Here is a 25,084-nt window from a genome sequence, read left to right as displayed (position 1 = left end):
GGTGGATGAATACTCTAAATGGCTTATTGTGAAGTTTTTTAGGGATGTTACCACGAAAACGACATAGAGAATTGGAAAATATTTTTGTGAGGAAGGAATTCCAGCAATATTGATCACTGATAATGGTACACAGTTGACGTCTACCGAGATGGTTTGTTTTCTTGACCAGTGTGGGGTCAGACATTCTTGTACTTCTCTCTATAATCCACAAGGAAATGGAATGGTAGAGAGAGCAAATATATTGATAAAAGGTACTATTCAGTTGGTGTTAGTTAGCAATCTAAACATCAGCAAAATGATGAATAACATGATATGGGCATATCGTACAACTGTACATAGTGTTTCTCAAAAATGTCCTTTCCAGCAGATGAGAGGGAGAGCTCCAAGAACTAAATGAATACCTTCTTGGTTGAAAGAGTAGGTAAGCCATGGTGGTGAAAGCACGCAAAAGTGTATTGTTGTCCCAATTACAAAATTGAGAAAGGTGACCGGGTAAAAGTCAAGTCTGGACGAGTGAAGGGTGGATTATCGAAGTTTTCCGGTCCATTGAAAGTTCTTAGAGTAAGCAGATATTCTGTGGTTTTGAAGGTGGAGACAGGTGGAATTTGAGGAAAATGGCTCTCTATCAAAAAGGTGGTGAATGTAATTCAGATAAGAGAGGGGAAAGTTGTTCAGGTGCCATGCTCATGAATGATGAGGATATGAGAGTGAGGAGTGACGATAAGGTTGGTGGCGAATCTGGGTTGAGTGTAGGAGTTGCGGGTGAAACTAATGTTAGTGTGCAAGGGCTCGAATCAAATGTCAGAATACAGAGGCTTCAGAAACCTCCTGCATTTCTTAAGGACTATGTGAAATCGTAAATGATGAGGATTTTTATCTCAAGCAGTTTAGATATACGCATTGTCTTTTTCTTAATTCAAATTATTTGCTATGTTTGATTATTTTTAAGCCTATCAACAATTCTATGTGTAAACCTCATTATTTAGGAATGTTTGTTTTTTGTATGTTCCTATATGTTACACTGTTTATTTTAATATTTGAGAAGGGGATGTGGTATGATGTGACATGCTTAACATTATCGATGACGTGTGGGTTCGAGGAGGGAGAGGGGAGGACGGCAGTTACGGGAGAGAGGGCGGAGAGAGAGATGGCTAGAATGTGGATTGATGCCAGGTTGTTCATATAATAAACTTCAGCTTTATTTTACGAGGCTCGAGCGTTCGTTTGTGATCCTGGCACTACACATTCCACATAGTAAAAAGTAAAATTCTCTCGCAAAATCGTTTTTGCTGAAAATGTAAATTGGAAAAAAAAATGCAGGAATTCTCACCTGCAAGCAAAGTTCACTAAAGTTTGCAACCGAGTTTATAAAATTTGCAAGTCTTTGTGGTTGGGTGTAGAGAGTTTTCATTGCACGAGCAAAGCTTTGCATACTTCACAGCTAGCGCCTCAGCCATGTAAACTACATTTATAAGATATCTATATTCCTTAACTATTTGGTAAATAAATTGCAGTAATATAGTGTGAACCACATGCAATGGGTAACAGACCTCTTTATGTCTATACAAAAATGCATGTGTCTAGCTACAGCAGATCAAGAATTCAGTAACATGGAGTCAATTAAAGGTGCCATTGTTTAAAGATGGATGGCGTTGGCAAAGCAGAACTTTTAAATTCGTGTTTGCAGCTGTCAAAGGAAAATATTGGCCTCAGAGCGCAGGAGGGGTGTCCCAGACTAAGGCGCACCATCAGAGAAGCAATGCTTGAGAGCTCCTTTCCTTCTATCATAGTAATCATAAAAGTGCTTAATTTGTGCTTGTTGTTTCCGGTGCTGAGCACCGGCACTTATTTTTGAGGGCCGGGGCTTATTCCTCGAGCATTTGCTTCGAGCAAAAAACACATATTGGAAAGATGGCCGAAGAGAAAAACGAAAAGGCGTCATTATGGGAGAAAGCAAAAAGCTGCAAGAGTGAGCTGAAGGGGCGGGAATGCCATTAAAAGGGTTGAAGAGGCCCGAGATGGCTTCAGTGTTCCGTGTTCCCACATTTAATTGCAGCAGCCGCGTGTTTTAAGTGGAGGGCTTTGAGCACCTGCACCTTTTTATTTACAAATTAAGCACTGAATCTTGAGGAGAAGGGTAACAGAGCACCAAAGGGAGCCAGGACGTCTTGAGATGATAACTCCCTCAGCTAGAAAATCTCCACTGTAACGTGTTTTATGGACAGTGCAGTCCAGTTCGAATATACTCAGGTCACTGGAATTATGCGATTCTGCATCTGCGGCGTTTTCCGCATAATTATGTATTTGTCACTTTTGACACATTATCCTTCTTCTGCATAAATTGCAGATTTTTATGGAAATAAATGTGTGTCTAGCGCAGATGGATCAAAACTTACAGAAAAGGTCACCCACCACGTGGTTTGCCACGCGGTGGCAGGCCTTTTGTGGAGGCTCGGGTGGCATTACAGCTGCAATTGGAGGTATTTGTGTGTTAAACTCATAGTAATGGGGTAATCCCGGTCCAAAACGTATTGACATGCATGCAAATTACACAATTATGAACTAATATTGCTTCAAAATGTGCGATACTACGCTGCACAATTTGTCTTTCTTTGGTGCAGAACTTAATCTACCCTGCCGCATAATTTAGTTCTTCCCTGCCGCATAATTTGATCCTTCCTTGCTGCATAATTTCAGTGACCTTGGACATCCCCCTGGCCGCTGCAGGAACCCATCATAGTTATCACTTCTCTATCAATAGTGTATATTATAGTTAATAAGATTTCGCATATTAAGGGGCACTTTAGTCCCATTTCAGCTACCAAATTTACAGGAAACATAAAAGGCAGAGAAATCACATTGTGAAAAAGAAAAACGCTATCTGGTGACAAGTAACCCTTTGTCTTGTTGAACTGCGGTGCGCCCTATACATTTCTCGTGCAGTTTGGTGAACATTTCGTGATCACTTTAATTTTCCTTAGGAAGCACTGCCACCTGGTGGGCATATGAAATATGCTTTTTGACTTCTTTCTTATGCTATTGTTACCAATAGCAAAGACCATGATTATATGAATATAACACAGCTCTTCTGAAGCCATTCGAAGAGGGGATTCCCCCCAAAATGAAGAAAAGACCGAAGCAGTGCAAAGGCGGGGTTTGCATTCACTTTACCTCCAGTAGCGGCGAAATATACGGAATTACATACATTTAAAACGGACACTTACTTTTAACACACTAGGCATGGATGGCCACTTGTATTTCTCACTCCAACCTTTTATTTCCCTGAACACCTGAAGACCACGCTTGTTATTTTTTTCGTGGGGCAGCTGTACATTCACAAAGCATGTATCTGTTGCTTAGAGTGCAGTGTAATCCAGGTCACTTTTCGACTACCCCTGACCTTTACCCTCTGTAGCGACCACAGAAAACTTTCCAAAAAGACTGTTTGTGAGAATCTTAATTTTTTTTTTTTTTTTTACAAGATTCGTGTATGTGACTCAAATTAAGGGTCGATATAATGTCGTTAGAGAAATCGCCTCTCTTGTTCAAAACTTTGTATGTATTTTTGTTTACAGACTAGTACAAAAAGTGCCCTTTAAGTGCTTTTGTAGGAATTAATTGGAGTGAAAAAAATTGCATTATGTATCAATTTCACAGGGAAGAAAAACAATGGAGGGACAGCAATAATAATTTTAATCAAAAGGTAGCACTACATTTTTATATCAGAATATTGCAATTCATTGCAAAATCATGTCCATATTCTGACCAAGCTTTGGCAATGCCACCAGGTCGGTGCTTATAAATGCACTGTCAAGCCAGACCTAAAAATCCATGCACATGAATGACTGCTCTCCTCCCATCTATCCTGCTGCCAGAGAATAATACCGTAAATTATGCATTTTAATGTCACTTCAGTGGCATGTTTGTGCCCATGAAAGTTCAAGCTCAGCCAGCCGGATAAATAAAGTGATCCCAGCTGTTTCTAGAACAAGTACTTTTTTTGTGGACGCTCACATCTTTTGCCCTATTGAAACATGTACCTCTGGTTCCCAATGTGTGGGTGGAGCCAAAGCCCCTCTCCTGATGGTGCTCACATAATTGTCTGGCGACGGCTGCTCTATCAAGCCGGACCATGGAAAGGGAAGCAAAGACCAGGCTATTGTCTTGTGTCGGAGTTGAACTTATACAGCACTTCAGACACTGGCTTGGCGCTGAGGTGGCTGCTTGGTGGGAAGAGTGTCCATTCACAGTGCGGCCTATGTTTATGTGGAAAGGGTTTATTGTTGCACATGAGGTACCAGGGTGCTGCTCATATCGTAACATTGTTTTATTTAAAGCCGTAATGACTAGGGTATCCACCACCCCCAGTAAATACCCCATTGTGAGGTATTTATCAGGTGTTGTAAATTTCTGCCCCACGTTTTCAACTTGGAAATGAGACATAAGATGCAGAATGGTCATTTAAAGCACCAAATCCATTTCAACTGGTTTGATCTGCTGGACTCTTATCATGGGAACATTGCTAGACTGTGGTAGTTATCACACAACTCGTAATTGCGATCCCTGAGTTTACTTCCGTTTGTGCAGCGATTGGGCTAGAACCATGAACTTGATATCTCGGCTGCAGCGTATAGCAGAAAGACGACGAGTGACGTATAGAACACGTGCACTTAAGCTCACTTTATTGATCTGTGTCGGTTCTGAGTGTGGCCGATGTGGAAAGTATCTTAGTGTTGTGTGTAATGAGACATGGAACATACTCCTCATGTTGCTGGGAGTGTGTGGCTGCCCTTGTGTCACAGTAAAGTGAAGTCGGCTGGTGGCCATGGTGACTTGCCTACCATTATTGGGAGGAATGGGTTTTACCTCTTGGGTGGGTTCCGGCAGCGGACGGACAACTCATAGAAACACACTTGTTGCAGACAGCCAGGGTGAATGCTCCATTCATCCATTACAAAGATTACAAAGTGTTAAAAGGCACATTTTGAATCTGTTGAGGTATTTTAGCGAGTAAATCATAATGAGCTATAACCACTCGTGCCTTGAGCGGAGTACAATATACCTACTTGTGCCTTGAGCTGAGTGTGATATACCTGCTCATACCCTGAGCAGAGTGTGATATACCCACTTGTGCCTTGAGCTGAGTGTGATATACCTGCTCGTGCCTTGTGCTGAGTGTGATATACCTGCTCATACCCTGAGCTGAGTGCGATATACCCACTTGTGCCTTGAGCTGAGTGTGATATACCTGCTCATACCCTGAGCTGAGTGCGATATACCCACTTGTGCCTTGAGCTGAGTGCAGTATACCTACGTATGCCTTTAGCTGAGTGCGATATACCTGCTCGTACCTGCACTGAGGGCAGTATACCTACGTATGCCTTGAGCTAAGTGCATTATACCTAGTCCTGCCTTGAGCTGAGTGTGATGTACCCACTCATGCCTTGAGCTGAGTGTGATACCTGCTCGTGCCTTGAACTGGGTGTGATATAACTGTTCGTTCCTTCAGCTGAGTGTGATATACCTGATTGTGCCTTGAGCTGAGTGTGATATACCTGCTAGTGCCTTGAGCTGGTTGTGATGTACCTGCTCGTGCCGTGAGCTGGTTGTGATATACCTGCTCGTGCCTTGAGCTGGGGTGTGATGTACCGACTCGTGCCTTGAGCTGGGTGTGATATACCTACTCGTGCCTTGAGCTGGGTGTGCTATACCTACTAGTGCCTTGAGCTGGGTGTGATATACCTGCTCGTGCCTTGAGCTGGGTGTGATATGCATGCTTGTGCCTTGAGCTAGATATGATATACCTGCTTGTGCCTTGAGCTGGGTGCATGGGCGTAGGAAGTGTGGGGACGTGGGGGATGTATCCCCCCCAGATTTTGGAGGGTGTGGGACACGGGGGACGAAGGTGGGGGGGGACAAGTGGGCACAATAATTTCCCCTATCACATCTATTATTCAGAAGGCCATTAGCGCACAAAAGCGCTACTTATAATAGCCTTGTACCGACCATCCTTTAATCTGATGGTAACAGAATGAAGGTGAGTCCGGAGGCCCCCTGTGCCCTCTGCCCTCTGCCCTTTTGTTTGTCCTGTTCACAGCTTTGGGCATTGAGGGTGCTCATAAGAACAAAGGGCACGAGGAGGAGAAAAGAGTTTTGGATGATTACTGTCTGCATCACCTGCCGCCTTGAAGAGGAGCACTGCAGGATGCCTTCAAGAGGAGCTGCAAGACAATGAGGAAGATCTAAAGAGGAAACAGAGTCCCACTCACCCTGATGCCTGCAGGCTAGAAAGGAGACTCTGTGAAACACAATATTTATATTTGACTAAGATCACACCAGTTAGTGAAACAGTGAAGTCGAGATTGAGCCCAGATTTGACCTTTTCACACAACAATTTAGCTATTAGAAGGGTATATTTTTCTAACATTTATGTTTAATGTTTTGTTTTCTAGGTAATGAAGCACTTGACTACAGCGTGGATAACAGGGAGAAGCCATATTTCATTTTGGCCCGTTATGCCTAGCATTATTATTTATGTTGTTGTTATTGTGACATACTTCAGCATATTGAAGTATATTATCTTTTCTCTATCTTTTCTTCACTCTACTCTGAAACAATCTACCCTATGCCACTGCACTCTACACCACTTTTTTCCACTCGGTGCCACTCTACACCACTGCAATCTATGCTATTCTACTCTAACCATTGTACACTACACCCCTGCACTCTGCCAGTGCACTGTTCACCACTTTACTCAAAACCAATGCACTCTATCCCACTGCACTCTATGCCAATCTACTCTGCACCACAGCACTCTATTCCACTGCTTTCAATGCCACTTTACTCTGCGCCACAGCACTCTATGCCACTGCACTCTGTCACTCTACAATACACCACTGTACTCTGCGACCCTCTAATCTGCAACATTGCACTTTCTGCCACTGAACTCCACGCCACTCTACTCTGCACCACTGTACTCAATGCCACTGTGCTCTGTCCCACTGCACTCTTTTCTGCACCACTGCACTCTTTTCTGCACCACTGCACTCTAATCTACTCTACACCACTCCACTGTAGGGCACTTCACTTTACTTTGAAATCATCTCCTCTATGCCACTGCAATCTACACAACTCCACTCTATGCTATGCCAGTCTAATCTATCCTGCACCACGCCAGTGTACCCTGCACCACTCCAATCTGCTCTGCACAGCTCTATGCTACTGCACTCTACATCACTATGCTCCACTCTGCAACAATCTACTCTTCACCACTATACTGTACTCTGCAGCAATCTACTCCATGCCACTGCACTCTATGCAGCTCTATTCTACTCTGCGCCACTGTACTCTAAGCCACTCTTCTCTACTCTGCATCACTCTACATCACTGCACTCTACACCAATGCATTCTATGCCACTCTACTCTACACCATTGCCCTTTATGACACTCTGCTCTGCAACACTGCACCCTGCCACTGAACTATACTCCTCTCTACTCTTCTCCATGGCACTCTACTCTGCACCGCTCAACTATATGCCACTACTGCACTCTAGACCAATGTACTCTATTCCACTACACTCTACGCCACTCTACTCTGCATCACTGCACTCCACCACTGCACTCTACACCAGTCTACTCTACCTTGCACCACTCCACTCTACCATGCAACGCATCACTCTGACACATCACTCTGAACCACTTCAATCTATGCTGTGCCACTCCACTCTGCGCCCCTCGACTCTTCACCACTCTACGCTACTACAATGTACGCTAAACCAGTGCACTCTTCGCCAATGCACTCTACACCACTTTACTCAAACCCAATGCACTCTATATCACTACACTCTACGCCAATCTACTTTGCACCATTGTACTCTATGCCACTTCACTCTAGACCACCCAACTCCACTCTGAGACTTCACTCTGACATTACACTCCATGATACTAGACTCTGACACTCTATTCCATTAAACTCTAACACTTTCTCCACTCTGTAACTCCCTACACAACTCCCTATACGCCACTCCATTCCACTTTACTCCACTGTATGCCACTCCACACCACTCTATGCCACTTCAATCTACGATACTCTACTCAACGCCACTGCACAACCCTCTATGCCACTCCACTATACAACTATGTACTATACTCAACAACACTCTACCCAACTTTATGCTAGTTCACATTACTTTACTTCACTCTACTCCAGTTCACTCTTATTTATGCCTTTCCACTCTACGACACTCTGCCACTCCACTCTCTGACACTCTATTACACTGTGACACTACTCCACTCTACTACTACTTTATGGCATTGGCGCTTGATTAGAGATTCAGATCTCCATTGATTGCCTTCTCACTCATATGAGACGTGAGTCAGATTTATCTTCGCCGTTTTGGTTACAAGCACTCTGTAACCCTTTTAACTCAAGCTTAACAAAGGCTTAGGATGATCCTGATACTTGCCTAGGGGATTGAAATATTGTCGGCCAAAGTACCTTGACTTGAATTTGTGATATTGTACATAAGTTGGCATAAGCATAGGTACTATGAGCTAATGACTTCTTGATTCACTATTTGAGTCATTCATGTAAAAGTCGGTGTATAAAAGCTTGTAAATCATTATTGTGGATGCTAACCTTGTAGGAAAGTAGCCTCTTTCTAGCTTGGTTACCCCCACATTTGTCCTGTTTGCCAGTGTGTTTGAGTGTGTCTACTGGGATCCTGCTAATCAGGACCCCAGTAGTTATGCTCTCTCCCTTAAATTATGGTTGTTGCATACTGGTAACCCAGTATTTCACCCAAAATTGGCATACTGGTGCCCCCTTATAAGTCCCTAGTATATGGTACTTAGGTACCCAGGGCATTGGGGTTCCAGGAGATCCCTATGGGCTGCAGCATTTCTTTTGCCACCCATAGGGAGCCCATGCAAAGGCTTCTGCAGGACTGCCATTGCTGCCTGCGTGAAAAGGTGCATGCACCCTTTCACTGCCAGTTACACTGCACCAGGTCACTTATAAGTCACCCCAATAGCAGGCCCTCCAGCCCTGAGGGCAGGGTGCAGAGTAACTGTGTGTGAGGGCACCCCTGCACTAGCAGAGGTGCCCCCAGGACCTCCAGGACCATTTTCCCAGACTTCCTGAGTGCGGGGATGCCATTTTACACATGTACTTGAAATAGGTCACTACCTATGTCCAACTACATAATGGTAACTCCGAACATAGGTATGTTTAGTATCAAACATATTGGAATCATAACCCAAGGCTTTTGCAAGCATTGGTTGTATGATTTCATGCACTCTGGGGGCTCCTTAGAGGACTCCCAGTATTGCCATTCCAGCCTTCTGAGGTTTTCCAGGTAGCCCCAGCTGCTGCAACCTCTCAGACAGGTTTCTGCCATCCTGATGCTTGAGAAGCTCAAGCCCATGAAGGCAGAACAAAGGATTTCCTTTGGGAGAGGGGTGTTACGCCCTCTCCCTTTGGAAATAGGAGTTACAGGCTTGGGAGGGGTAGCTTCCTTCCCCAGGCCACTGGAAATGCTTTGAAGGGCACATTTGGTGCCCTCCTTGCATAATCCAGTCTACACCGGTTCAGGTACCCCCAGTCCCTGCTCTGGCACGAAACTGGACAAAGGAAAGGGGAGTGACCACTCCCCTGTCCATCACCACCCCAGGTGTGGTGCTCAGAGCTCCTCCAGAGGGTCCCTGTGTTTTGCCATCTTGGATTCCAAGTTGGCAACGAACTCTAGGAGCATCTGAGTGGCCAGTGCCAGCAGGTGGTGTCAGAGCCGCCCCCTGATAGGTGCTTACCTGTTTAGCTGACCAATCCCCCTTTCATGGCTATTTAGGGTCTCTCCTTTGGGAGGTTCTTCAGATTCGGATTGCAAGACTCCAGCAGGAATCCTCTGCATCCTTTACTTCACCTTTTCACTGAAGAAACTGCATCTGGACCCTCCAGGAACTCCACAAACTGCAACAGCGAAGTAAAGACAACATTGTATCTTCAGCTCTTGCCAGCAAATGCAACTGTTTCCCGGTCGTGCATCCTCAGAGGACAGCCTGTCTTCAGCCTGCACCAGAAGAATGAACGAATCTCCCTTGGAGTGAAGGAGTCACTCCCCTGCTTCAGCAGGCACTTCTCTGCAACGACGACCATCTGCTTGGGTCCCCTCTCCTGTTGAGTTACATGGATCCTACATCACGGGTGGTGGACTGAAGTGGTCCCGATGGTCCTGACGTCCTACTGTCCAACTTTGGTGGAGGTAAGAGCTTGCCTTCCCACACAAGACAGTAACCCTGTTCACGTGTTTTTCAGTTGCCAAGGCTTGTTGGCATCCATCTATGAAATTCTTTGTGCACAATGTAACTCTGGCCCCCAGCACTCCTTCCTGCAATGCACAGCTTCCTGAGTGGTTCTCTGGCGGTGTGGGATTCTTTGTTTTTGTGCTGCATGGGCCTCCTTTTGTAACTCCTTTGTCCCCGTGCTGGAGGACTCCTGTGTGCACTGGCTGGTATTCCGTGGGCTCTCTGAGTTGCTGAGAGCACCCTCCTCCTCCTGGGTAGAGTCAACCAGGTCCCTCCTGGTCCCAGGCAGTGCCATTTTCCGCTAACCGTGAGCTTTGCGTGTGCCAAGGTTTGTTGGTGGAATCCAGCGACGCAAACCAGACTGCAATCATCCATCCGGTGTGGGATATCATATGAACCAACCAGGAACCCGCATCCATCTTCTTGGGTGCAGTACTGACTGTTGTTCTTCACCAGTGGTTCTTCTTTTGCACCTTGATTCGGGTTAGCGGGAGCTCCTGTCCTCCCTGGACTCTTCTGTGCTTCTTGGACTTAGTCCCATTCTTCCACAGGTCTTTAGGTCCAGGAATCCACCCTTTGTGTCTTGAAGTATCTTCTGGTTCTTGCATTATCTTCTTTCTCGTGTTCTTGTGTGTTCTAGGAAAGTTACTGTGATTTACTCCTGGTTTCCTGGGCTCTGAGGTGGGTTCTATTACTTACCTTTGGTGTTTTCTAATACTCCCAGCGCCCCTCTACACACCGCACTTGTCTAGGTGGGAAACCGACATTCGCATTCTACTTTCTTAGTATATGGTTTGTGTTTCCCCTAGGCCCATTTCTAACCATTGTGATTTTCACTAATTGCACTTTTCTCTAACTGTTTTTATTGCTATTGCTGCATACTAGTGTATATAATTGGTGTATTACTTACCTCCTAAGGGAGTATAGTCTTTATGGTATTTTTGGCATTTGTGTCACTAAATTAAAGTACCTTTATTTTTGTAACACTGAGTATTTTCTTTCATGTGTGTGAGTACTGTGTGACTACAGCGGTATTGCATGAGCTTTGCATGTCTCCTAGATAAGCCTTGGCTACAGCTACCCCTAGAGAGCCTGGCGTCTAGGCACTGCCTACATTTCACTAATAAGGGGTAACTGGACCTGGTATAAGGTGTAAGTACCATAGATACCCAATACAAAACAGGCCAGCCTCCTCCAAACCACTGTACTATACAGGTTACTTTTTACATTTTTATTGTGATCGGTGACATTGGGTCATCCAGATAACTTGTGTAATGCCCGAATACCAGTCTTTCTCGATTTCCCCTGTTGATGTTTTCCCACTACATTTGATCTTTTATATTTTGATTGAATAAAGGTATGAAACATTCCATTTGCATACTACTTTAATATCATTGTTTATGGGAGTGGTGTTGCATTTTATTCAAGGGACCCCTGTTCCTTTAAAGTAAGTTTTCTGCTCCATTTTAGGACACTCTACTTACTCCATGACACTACGCCACACCAGTCGATGACACATCATTCTCCTTTATGCCATTAACTTTGAGCCATGCTGAATAGTAGTCTCACTAGTGTACAGCATGGCTAAAACACATTGGCAAAGGCAATAAAACTTGCATAGGCGAGACCTATTGGCTTTGCCAATGCTTGTTTATAAAGTATGATCGTCAAGGTGACTTGCAATATCCTTATGTATGCCAGGGGTATTTTACCCCATATAATACATGGTCCCACCACCAACTTTCCCACAAACCACTTAAACCCTTAGTGCATAGCTTCTGTCATTCCAAGCTATTAAAGTAGAGCAGAAGAAAGAAAAGCAACATTCCATTTTTTGCTTTAATCAGCTGCATTAATTATGCTCTGTGACCTGATCTGCTTTTTACCTTGGCTGCTGGCTCTGGCAGAAGGCATTGTAATGTCAGAACTCGACTGTAATAACTCTATCATAGTCATTTTCCGATGTCTTTTCTTTATAATCAGTGAATGTCTTTTCTTTATACCCAGTGACTTGGTGCATCACAAACAGCCGTTTCTAAAGAAATTAGTGACTGCAGTTTATACAGAGATTAGAGAATCCATGTTTATATAGCCTGTAACTGCAAGAGCTTCTTCAGTTGAAATGCTTCTAGTTATGACTGACGTAGAGCTGCCCAAGATCACACAGAGGAGTAGAAGTGTTATTAGAACTATGGTTTCCGAGCACAGTTTACAACTGTTGTACCTGATCGCTTTTGATCTCTCCAGTGCGGTTCCAATTGGCATGAGGCGAGGGGCATGAGGGGTGTGGGGCGCAAAGGGTATGTTCTTCCTTTTTACCCTCCTACCTTGATTTGCTTGGTGCATGAAGATGCAAGGTTAATCAACATGTTATTTTCACATTTGAGCTAATTACTTTGTGAATGTAAATAACAATTAAAGATACTTTCAGACTGTGTAAACATGCCTTCCTTTCTCCCTATTTCACTTCCAATATATATGATTGTGTATATTTATCGGAGCCTGCAGTTCGTAAACAACGAGCGATTTGTATAGGGTTGATTGAAAGTCCCCAAGGCTGTCCCTGTCCCCCCCAGAAATGTATTGTCTTCTACGCCCCTGGCTGGGTGTGATATACCCACTTGTGCCTTGAGCTGGGTGTGATATACCTGCTCATACCCTGAGCTGAGTGCGATATACCCACTTGTGCCTTGAGCTGGGTGTGATATACCCACTTGTGCCTTGAGCTGGGTGTGATATACCCACTTGTGCCTTGAGCTGGGTGTGATATACCCACTTGTGCCTTGAGCTGGGTGTGATATACCCACTTGGCCTTGAGCTGGGTGTGATATACCCACTTGTGCCTTACTTCTGCACAGTAATTCCTTCCTATGTTGGCCTCTAAATTAGGATTATTCAGTTTTCTTTGCATGGCACAACTGTTTGTCTCAAACCATAAATTTAAAAAAATGATATATATGGCAACATACCAGTGAACTCTCGTACACATCGCACTTGTTATTTGCACCTTAATAATATAGCAAACACAATCTATAGATTAATGCAAATGTAGCTCTAAGAAGCCACAGAAGTATTCACATGGAAACATTGTACCAGGAAACCCTGAAAGAAGTGTGTGGAGCTCAGTTCAGACCGGATTGGAGAGACTTGGGTGGGAGATGAAGGCGAGGGAAACGTTTAGGTTACAAGACGTCACACTGTATGGTTGAATGTTCATATAACACATGCATATATCGCCCAAGAAAACGCATTTCTACAATCCTTGACACGCGCAGACAAAGTGATTTGCCCAGAATCACACAATGTTTGAATTGGTCTCCATGGATGCTGGGATTAGAACCCAAGAAGTGCTTTGTAATCAGGGCTCAGTCCATGCACTGATCTATTCAATAGTTTAAGATTCATGGGCTCGTAGCTTTCATGAAACACCCTGAGCTAAATACCAAAACAAACATATTTCGATAATCTGGCTACTTAATTGACTTTTTCACCTGCAGCCTCCCCTCGGGTGGAAAGTCTGAGCCGAAGGTCATGGAGACGAGGGGTTAGAAACGTGACCCAAATGTCAGTTTTGTAATGGGGCGTTGAGGAAGAGGAGTATATATGAATTCTGCAGAAGTACAAACCTATTCACATATAGACACCTAGAACTGAACAATGTGGTTCAGGTTTCGTATATAGCGCTTAATACCGGCGGCGGCCACTTCGAAGGCACCCCTGAGCCTGTTTTATCAGCCAAGGGGGGCCCCAGAGGTAACTTGATTTATTCAGGATCACACAATTTGGACAAGGCTGAACCAGGACTAGAATATAGGTTTCCTGTACCACAGTCAGCGTATTTGCTCCCACTGCACCACATTATATTTTCAGGACAGGAAATGTGTCCCTTCTGCCCCAAACTGCCCCCTGAGAAGTCCTGCCATTAAGAAAGCTGGTCGGTGACAACTGTCTGAGATGTCCCATCCGTCCTCAGGTGATATGGCGCAATCTTGGCCGGTCACTGGAGGGCGGGTCCAGCTGTCAGACTCTTGTACTGAGGTCACTGGACAGTCCCATCGGGCCCGGATGGATTGCCAAGAGTATGTTGTCGCCGAACTGCTAAAAATACCTCTCCGGCTATTTTCAGCTTACTCCGGTCAGGGCCAGTGAATCCCACTGATTCAGAGGTACCCTGATGAAGGCCAGGGATGGGTGTTCAAGGACAGGCATGGTGGTCCCGTGCCAGCTGGAGTCCATGTTTGTGTGCGTTACAAGGGGCGTGCAAGTGTGTCATTCAGTAGTGTGCATACGTGCACCAGATCTAAATAAATCTGGCGGTCCAGGGTTTGATACAACTTATCAAATCTAGCCCTCTTTAAGAGTTTGAGGCCGTTAAGGCCAGATTTATTCAGCACTATTAGTTGCCGGAAAGTTCTGTATTTGAGTACAGTACTCAAACTCAGTGCGTGAACCCACTGAACACATTTCCCTGATGAATATTAGCTAAGTGTCCTTCACTGGACTCTCAAAATGTGGTAAACTTCATGATGTCTCACCTATCGGTGGGTCCTGTGGCCTGATAGATGTCAGGGATCTCACTTAATAACACCCATCCTGGAAAGTTACCTTTCAGGAGAGTCCCTCATTGGAATTTTCAACAGCGTGGTAGATATCAGTACATTTTCACCCATTGACAGCCTCAGTTGTGTGGTAGATTTCAGTGAAGCTTCGTCTTTTGAAGACTTGAAACCAATGAAGTCTACCTCGCTGGCCGCCTTGGTGGTGCACCAGAGCTCATTGAAGTCTAACTCATCGTTTGCCTTGGTGGATCAATGGATTTCAGTGACGTCTCACAGTTGACTACCTCAGTGGCTTGGTAGATTTCAACCATATCTCACTCATCGCCAGTTTCTGTAGCTTCGTCAAATTCAGTGAGTTCCTACTCGCTGCAAGCCTCGATGACATGGTAGCTCATTGAGGTCTCACTCCTTAGCAACCTCAGTGCCGTGGTGGATTTCAGTAAAGTGCTACTCATTAGCGGCCTGAATGATGTGGTACATTTCAGTGAGGTCTCACTCACTTGCACCTTGGGTGGTGAGGTGGGTTTTCTCAGTGATGTTTCACTCATTGGCCGCCTTGGTGATGTTGTAGAGTTCAGTTCAGATTTACTCATTGGCCGCCTTGGTGATGTTGTAGAGTTCAGTTCAGATTTACTCATTGGCCGCCTTGGTGATGTTGTAGAGTTCAGTTCAGATTTACTCATTGGCCGCCTTGGTGATGTTGTAGAGTTCAGTTCAGATTTACTCATTGGCCGCCTTGGTGATGTTGTAGAGTTCAGTTCAGATTTACTCATTGGCCGCCTTGGTGATGTTGTAGAGTTCAGTTCAGATTTACTCATTGGCCGCCTTGGTGATGTTGTAGAGTTCAGTTCAGATTTACTCATTGGCCGCCTTGGTGATGTTGTAGAGTTCAGTTAAGATTTACTCATTGGCCGCCTTGGTGATGTTGTAGAGTTCAGTTCAGATTTACTCATTGGCCGCCTTGGTGATGTTGTAGAGTTCAGTTCAGATTTACTCATTGGCCGCCTTGGTGATGTTGTAGAGTTCAGTTCAGATTTACTCATTGGCAGTCTCGATGATGTAGTAGGTTTCTGGAAAGTCTCCCTCATTCTCCACCTCTGACGTAGCAGGTATCAATGAAGTTTTACTCCTGAAATCCTCCATGCTGTGGTAAATTTCCAGGAAGCCTCGCTCATCGGCAGTTTCAATGGCATAGTAGATTTCATTGTGGTCATTCTCATTGGCAGGTTAAGTGATGTGGTGGAATTCATTGATGTCTCATTCGTTGACTACCCATGTGGCGTTGTAGATGTCAGTGAAAAGTTACTCATCAGAAGCCTCAGTGATGTAGATTTCAGCGACGTCTCACTCGGTGGCAGTGTTGATGCCGACGTGAATGGCTTCTCAGTGATGTGGTGGACTTCAGTAGCATGACGTCTCACTCGGTGGCAGTGTTGATGCCGACGTGAATGGCTTCTCAGTGATGTGGTGGACTTCAGTAGCAGTTTCAATGGCTTGGTAGTTCTCAGCGAGGTTATCCTTGTTGGTAGTTTTACATTTTATTCCATGTGTTAATGGCCTATCTGTCCTGTGGTACCTCAGAGGCCACATAATTGACCCTACTTTCCTCGATAAATGTGAAGGATGCAAAATCTCATCCTTTGCCAGTTTCATTGGGGTTCTAGATAACAATTGACTCTTGTTCAATCAGCTACTTCCATGACTGTAACTGGATTATCAGTAACCGATGTTAAAAATGTTTTCTTGGATTTTAATAGGGTTTCATCTTATATTTTGTAATTGATTTCAACCTGGGAGACAGTATTATGCTACAGGGTTCTTGGCAATTTAAACATTTGTCATTGTCTTACAAACTTGCTAAGTCTCACGCTTTAGATTAAATTGTTTGTTATTTTTGTTCTAGTTTTTCATCTTGTATATTCGGACTCTGTGATTATTAGTTCACATAAAATATTTTTGGAAAATCAAATGTCACAACCCTTCCCACTCTGTAGACGCCACACTGAATGCTCTCTGAAGGTTACAAAGGCTCTTAGGTATTACCAGAAACTTACTCCCACCCTCCCACCATTTTGCCAGTATCTTAATCTTTTCTGCCAAGGGCCTAAGGGACATTTGCCTTAAACTTCCGTTTTTTTTTTTTTTTTTTTTTTTAATAAGGCACAGGTCTCTCACTGAAAATATTAGAAGATGGATCTGTTCAAATTCTCACTACAAGTTTCTGACCTTGTCATTCTTGTTCCATTCCAGCTTTGATGTGGAGAATGGCCTGTCATCGGGGAGAAGCCCGCTGGATCCCCAGGCTAGCCCTGGATCCGCTCTCATCCTACAAGGAAATTTCCCACACAGCCAACGAAGAGAGTCCTTCCTCTATCGCTCCGACAGCGACTATGACATGTCACCGAAAGCAATGTCTCGAAACTCCTCCATCGCCAGTGAACTGTAAGTTTTCCATCTTTTTCTAGGCCATATTACGTGCTCTAATGTCACAGTTTCTCCGCGTGCCTGAGGTCAGGACGTGGACACGTGGTCAGTAAGACAATGACGAAGCAGGAAGTTTCTTAGAGCCACAGTCGAGCGGAAGCGGTTGTACGTGTGGCATAGTGCAAGTCGAGGACAATGTTTCATAGCATCACTTTATCGAACTTGTGGTCGCTTCCACTTTATGTATCTAGGGTCTGAACAAGATATAACTGACTTACAGCTTGTCCCTTTATGCTGAGTTTGTGGCAGCTCATAAGTATTGTGTTCACTTGCAGATCTATTTCACTCATTTAACTCATCAATTTACTTCATCATGATACACAAAAAATGTTTGATTCAAAATGTTTATTAAACTGTATGGATGAAGACACGGGCACATGAATTGCTGTCTGGAGATGAAACATGTATGTGAATATCATGAAAAGGACCTTTTTTCCATGAAGGCATCTCAATAAAATTGTATCAAGTACTATATTTAGTGTTTCACACCAACATCTTACTCACTGAAATATTTCCATGGATCACTCACTCTTATGCCTCCCGTGTTCATTCAGTGCATTGCTAACTGAGCTTCTCAGTAACCTAAATTCCACGTAATCTCAAACATCTAATGTTGCAAGCATCTAATGAGTCCTGTATGGTTGTATGTCACGCTACTGAGGTCACAAATATCTCTCCACTTCACAATATAAACTACCAACATGTTTTCAATGTAATAATACCCAGGGAAGTATAGATATTCTATTCTGAACTTTGCTTATACATATATTGACAATATGTTGATAGTCATTCTCCAGCATTGAAATCGTTTACATGAATCTCAGGTGTATTTGGTTCTAGAGGAGGCGTGTGTCCAAAAAATGGAGGGGAGTGAACTTTCCAAATCTGATGGGTTCTACTTTCCGAAGAAAATACATTTTCTGTATTTAGTTGTATATAACATTGTATTGTGGCGGGAAAGGTCCCCTGAATATCAAATACTATTTGTTTTAATCTCTCTGTTCTTGCATTGCCATCATGGCTGTAGGCCCAGTTAGACGAAATGAATGAATAATAACAGTGACTGGAGGCTGCCCTCTAGAGCTAAAGTGGGCAACTACCATTAACTCGTTTAACGGACAACCCTGCTGACCAATTGGCCGCCCGACAGACTCAATCAGGCCTTTTAAGGGAAGGCTGAACTAGGGAATGCTGGTGGGGGGGATTTCACATGTGAACGTCTCAAAAATTAGAAATCATGTGTTATTGGCAGAGGAAAACCACATCCGGATTTCTGCAAGCATTGTCAACTAACTAGAATTATTTTCTTGTAGACACGGAGAAGACATGATTGTGACACCTTTTGCACAGGTACGTGTCTGCAGTGTTTTAATTGTGAAACATATGTACTGGAGTTTAAATGTTTTGGTAAGAGTCCAGAACTCACATTGCCAATACCCAGCTACCAAGTCTTGGTTCCACCTCATGCATCTTTCTGATAAACCGTCCACTTTCTGTCTCTTTATGTCACTCTTGCGGGATCTTTTTCACCCTTCTGTCATGCTTTTGCTGTGTTTCTGTTCCTCCATCTTTTCCCCTTTTTTGCCTTTCTAATGCTCTGGCCCAGTGGTTCCCAACCTTTTGACTTCTTTATCATTACTGGAACCCGTGGACCCCCATTGAGTCATTATTAAAAGTAGAGGACCTAACCTGTTAATATTATTTAATTTTCTAAGCACTCGTGGACCCCCTAAGGAGGCTTTGCGGACCCCCTGGTGAAATCCGACAGACACCTCACCATACCCGACTGAAAGCACCTGCACACATCTATTTATTAAAACAAATATACATTTATTGGGGGGGGTGTAACACCCCAAACATCACCCCCACGTAGCTACGCCCCTGTACCTCTGGATACACAGACAAACAGCAAATGCATGTTCTAGACATCCCATTAAGACCAAAAGGAAGACATCTTTCTCTTGCAAGGTAACCCTATTTTTACAGTTTGCAGCGTGAATAGTTAAGAATTAGACTCATCGCACATGGGACCTTGGTGGGATGGTATCCAGAAATTCACATCAGAGCTGTGAGTGGAGAGTTTGAATGTGTACTCTTCTCTTTCCAGCAACATTCATGAGGACATAGTCAAGCTGTGCTAACCATGAGGTGCTTCTGCTTGTTTGAAGCTAGTTTTGTGAAAGATTCTAACAAGGTGAGATTGTTATAGTTTCCTTGTAGATAACAGTCTGAAACAGCACAGCTAGCTAGTGCAAGCTCCCCCACACATCCAATGGCTTGGGCACATATAGACAGACTTTACTCACATCACAGACTAGAAGCATCATGTCCAGTCTTAAGATGTGCAGGGCACTGCACCAGAAGCATTAGGGGGTGGCTGTAAGCATCTGAAGCCTGTATCAAAATGTACAAGAAATCTCAAATCCAAAAGCTGTTGGTATGGCAGTGATACTGCATACGTGATATAAGTACAAGTAAAGTTAGTTTTCTCTGTGACATTTATGCTGTGCTGTGCAGTTCTCTGCAGACTGGCCTTTTAGGAAATCTTGAAGGGTCCGAACGGCCAGTCTGCTTCTGACTGCAAACGTTGTGAGTTCCTAAGTAGGGATTTTAGTTCGACATGCTTCTAAAACAAACTTACTTTGTAAGATTTGAAGGAATGAGTGAGTTGGAGTGTCAAGTCACCATCATATAACGCTTCTTTGATAATTCTCAAAATCTCACTCACACTTCATAGAACCCAGAGATGATGTTGACTTGGCAATGGCAGAAGACAGTGCCCTCAAAACTCTTATGTTTTTCTTGTCATCATAAAATGTTAAGTCGCTTAGGGCTGAATCCATCACCTTCAACTTCCCCTGTTTTTCCGGTCACCATGAGGTATTGTTGAGTCAGCTACAGCCCACAACATTGCCTTCAAACAACCTTTGTGTTTCTGTCACAATAAGATATTGAGTAGTTCTAGGTCCATTACTCTCAAATCTCCATAGTGTTTCCTGTTACCGTGCGGTGTTGAGTTGCCCATCACTGGTTTCCATTGACCTTCAGCATCCATTGTGGTTCTTATCTCTGTAAAAGGTGCACAAGACGATGGCTAAAACCATTGATTCAAGCCTACACCCATTCCCTTCATGCCACTTTCACTTTTTATTCATAATAAGATGTTGAGTTGTTTATGGCTGGACCCATCACGCTCAAACTTCCGCTCTGTGCTTTTTTCCAGGTCCTGGCAAGTTTACGCACTGTCCGCAGCAACTTTGCAATGTTGACCCATCTACAGGATAGAGTGAGCAACAAGTAAGTGATAAGTCAAAGTCCTAGTGCATGTAGAAAAGAGGGTCACATTTGCTGGCAGTTCTGTGGATCACAGTAATGATCATGTGTGATGTTACTCCACTGATAAAGGACACTATCGGGTTTACCACCAGGCACAATTAAAAGTACATACGAGAGCATCCTAAACCTGTGTCATCAAGGACTGAAGAGTTGAGGGTGGAAATGCGTCAAGCTTTTTCTTCTTTTACTCCTTCAGGCATAAGAACTATGGCCCTCATTACGACTTTGGCGGTCTTGAAAAAAGACAGCCGAAGCCGCAGGCGCTACAATACCGACAATGCTGGCGGTATGCGTGGCACCCTATTTTGACATTTCCGCTGGGCCAGTGGACAGAAACAGCGTGTCCGTCCGCTGGCCCAGTGGAAAAGTCACATCAACATTGAAGATGACGCATAATACAGCCGGTGGCAATGTTGATGTGCAGCGGGTGCAGCAGCATTGCCTGAAATTCAGGCGGTGAAATGTGCGATGCGGCTGTGCCTGGGGGCCCCTGCATTGCCCATGCCAAGTGCATGAACAGTGCAGGGGCCCCCAGGAGCACCCCTAGTCCCCCTTACCGCCAGCCTTTCCATGGCGGTGTTTACCGCCGTGGCAGGCTGGCGGTCGGGGACTCATAATCCCCTGTGCAGCGCTGCCCTGGGGATTATGACTGCCTGGCGGAAGCCTGGCAGTATAGTGGAGGGGCCGGCGGTATGGCCGTGGCTAATGCGCCACGGTCATAATACACTGGCGGAACACCGCCAGCCTGTTAGCGGTGTTACCGCCAGTGTTCCCCCGGCTGCCAGGGTCGTAATGACCCCCTATGTCTCTTGATGATTCCAGTGCTGACCTTGAAAAGGTCAATAAATGCTAAAAGACTTAGCTGTTCATCAATCTCTTGGCTGCTAAACCAGGTCATGCAAGCACCATGAGCGAAAGAGACTGATAATTCATAAAAGCCATTTAGATGAGAGCAGAGTAAGGTACATGACGCAGAGCCTACGAAGGATCAGGACACTGTACAGATAGTCACACGCCATTCAACTTGAAAAGGGGATGAATCTTTGCGAAGAAGAACAAGAGTAAACCCACAGAAAGTCAAGAAGGACCCTGGCTCAATGAAACAGCAGGAAAACAGTGGTTGTAGTATTTAAATTCACTAATTTCAGTCCTTAAGAGTTTAGGGAACAGGGTATTAAATCGAAAACTTTGTGGCTGTTCCAACCGCCATATTACAAGAGTATTACAGTCAAAGACACTCTAAATATGGCTGTTTTACTCAGTAACCGGCCCACCAGACTCAAACTTTTTACGGTTAACTTTTAATCAGTGCAATTCATTGAACGCATTTCATTATGATCTCAATATTGATAACAGCTGCCTTAAAGTACTCATGTAGAAAACAAATGTTTAGCACAGTACTTTAAATAGATAACACGCTAGAAAAATAGTAAATATGTACTTGATGCCAAAGCGTAGATCACACCTTTTTATACAGATTTTATGGGAAGATGTGTGAAAACAAACAGCTTGTGACTCTAATCCTTTCTTAAATCATTGATCTCAGAGGATATATTCTCACAGTGAGACATTATGTGACACTGTCCTCGCATTTCAAGATCGACCAAGAGGCGCCATTGATCACTGCAGGATTGACAGAGAGAGTTGGACTGTCCCACGCCTCCATATTTGTTCGCTGCTGATTTTTCCTGCGATATGACAATTTTTCAATTTGTTACTCGTCCTTGGTTTTCCTGCCTTGTGTGACACTCTGCCAGGCATACTGTTCCACCAGTGACTGTCTTACTGAGGTGTGTCCCATTCCCGGGCCTCTCTGACAAGGAATGAGACACCCCCACTCTTTTCATTTTGCAAATTGTTCCCCATCGAGGACTTCTCCAGGCCACCCTCCTGAACTCCTCAGATCTTCAAAATTAACCATCCTGGTGATGGCCTATTAAGTAATTCAGGGTTGAAACACCACTGAAAGTTTTCTTTGTGAGCCAACGATATAAACTCATCAGTTATCTTTTTCGTGACATAATACCCCTAGTGATCAGCAATATTGTTATCATAATGAAATGTTTTCCATTAATCACTTTATGCAAATGTTAACCATGAAAAGACATAGGGCCTGATTTAGACCTTGGCAGAGGGGGAATACACTGTCACAAACGTGACAGATATCCCGTCCACCTTATTCTGATTCCAAGATAGCCTGTGGAGATTGTTATAAGGCTGACGGGATATCCGTCACGTTTGTGACGGAGTACTTACTCTGCCAAGATCTAAACCAGACCCTAAATGAGTTAGATTACCCACTGCAAGAGGAACCACTGTTGTTCTGTTGCATCCATGAATGTTTGTCAGTGCTAATGGCCGATCAGAAGCGTTGTTTCACTGGGACATCACTTGGATTCTTCGTGGACCCATTAGACATTGGGTACAACACTTCATGTGTCCTTGGCCTCAAGACATCCCTTTCAGCCCTGGTGGTTCTAAAAGCTGTCTGTCAGTGACATCACATGGTATGTCCCGACACTAATGGTTCTCACTCTTTTTTTTCTTTTTTAGACGGGCGACCAGCAGTAATACACCTTCGATGTGCAAGCCCAATCTCTCAGGTGAGTGAAATTGAGAAAGGCTATAATGCAGGGACTGGGAAAAATCTTTGAACAAGCTACTAGTCCCTGGGTCACAGTTTGGTGTGGTTGGGAAACAGATGCAAGGATTCAGAATAATAAACCAGCCTCAGAAAGAGCAAATATTAGTTTGCTTTACACAAAACTTTTTTTCACATATAGGATGCTGCGTTGTTGCACTTCCACACATTTGCGCATCTATAATTTTGCTCATTTGAGCAAAGCAAATGAGACTTTTGGGAACGTTTTGGTCATTTGCATCTGTTATTCATTCGGAAAGCATTGTGGTGGTGCGCGCATACTCCTCGGGTTAATTTTAGGATTTGGCTTGCAGGCTCACGCACACTGCACTCACACGTGACCCTGGTATAGTGTTTTGCTGCAGTATGGGGGCACACTGAGGTTGAACAGGGGCTCAGTTTGGTCCTAGTTTTCTCAAATTATAAAACAATGGGAAAATGTAAATTTAGAGAGGTCCTGTGTGATGCTTAGGGCTTACTCTTCGTGAGATTGAATTCATGTTTACTGTGTACTGTTGCTTGTAAATACATGCTCAGTTGTAAGAAAACATACACAGTGTTAGGTTGTATGCCTTTGCATAGCGATTAATTAATCTGTATGATCCTGTGGCACTTTCAAACTTTTGGTGCCTTCTACCATCATGGGGCATTTCTTGTCCATGGTCAATGTGGTCTTTCAACATTGTGTGTGGCTTTTTTCCCAATTTTTTATTAAGAATACTTGTGTATTGTAATGTCCGGCAAGATTAGGACAGGGTAATGTATTGTTTAATGATGGATTATGCTCTGTGACTGGTAGCAATAAACCTTACTATGGAGCATGTTTTGGGGAGTATGACTTAATTTTGAAAATCTTAATCATACAGTTATTGTGATAGTTGGAGCCACAAACAAAATTACATTTTACTATTCTGTAGCTGTGTTTTTGTTAGTAGCAAGGCCTTTTTAAAACCTTGTGTGGGTATCCTGTGCCCTCTTGTGGCCATTTGTGGTGACGCCATTAGGCAGCTGTCAGAAGTAGCCTTACTGCATCACCGCCCTATTTCTATGGGAAACGCCAGAAAATATTTTTCGTTTGAAATACAGCTGGAGCACGCCATTCTTTCTATACTGTTCCGCCCATTGACGTGGTGTAGCAACGACTGTGATTTTTATGCTGTTGCTTGGAGTGTGAACATGGCTACCTTGAGAAGAATGCAGAAAGCAGTGGGGGTAACACACTGTGGGGGTAGGGCTGTACATACGGTGCGTGCCAGTACATCAGGTTGACGTAGGCCCAAGGAACCACTGCCAATTTAAACCCAGCGACGTGGAGACCCTGGCTACTTCAGGGCTTGTGGATATTTGCACCTTTGCATGGAAAACTTTCAGACTTTTTGCCCACTGTTGTGATACCACATAGGACCTCTTCAGTACATCTGTTTCATGTCTTGAGGGGCACTTTGTTGAGCAAAATTGTATAATGTAAGTGCATGAAAAACCTCTGCCTTTTGTGTCTATTGAAAGATCTTATTTTTTATTGGAAAATTCAGGCATCGACAAAGAAAAATAACTTTTGTACATAAACTAGTAATGCAAGAAACGAGAGAGGGGAAAAAGAGAAAAAAATACAATTATAAATATCTTAGTAATTTGCATATCATTTGCTCCTTTAAAGCAGCGTGTAAGGTTGACAGACATTAAGTATTTCTTATTATTGCAATCAAATAAACATTGGTAATATCATGCATTTTTCAGCTCAGCTTGTGAGCTGCTGGATTAG

The 25,084-nt window shown here is 43.9% G+C and overlaps 1 protein-coding gene across 5 annotated transcripts in view; it reads left to right on the top strand.

Moving 5' to 3' along the window:
- Nucleotides 1-25,084, top strand: part of PDE4C (phosphodiesterase 4C) — an 837,713-nt gene that overhangs the window by 735,507 nt on the left and 77,122 nt on the right. For all 5 annotated transcript variants that reach the window (XM_069216588.1, XM_069216587.1, XM_069216589.1 and 2 more), the window contains 4 exons: nucleotides 17,112-17,303; nucleotides 18,659-18,695; nucleotides 20,569-20,642; nucleotides 23,235-23,284. In XM_069216588.1, coding sequence (XP_069072689.1) covers nucleotides 17,112-17,303; nucleotides 18,659-18,695; nucleotides 20,569-20,642; nucleotides 23,235-23,284 — 353 coding nt within the window. The remainder of the gene's footprint in view (nucleotides 1-17,111; nucleotides 17,304-18,658; nucleotides 18,696-20,568; nucleotides 20,643-23,234; nucleotides 23,285-25,084) is intronic.

Source organism: Pleurodeles waltl, chromosome 12, assembly GCF_031143425.1.
Source record: "Pleurodeles waltl isolate 20211129_DDA chromosome 12, aPleWal1.hap1.20221129, whole genome shotgun sequence".
NCBI lineage: Eukaryota > Metazoa > Chordata > Amphibia > Caudata > Salamandridae > Pleurodeles > Pleurodeles waltl.
This window is presented reverse-complemented; position numbering and strand designations above follow the sequence as displayed.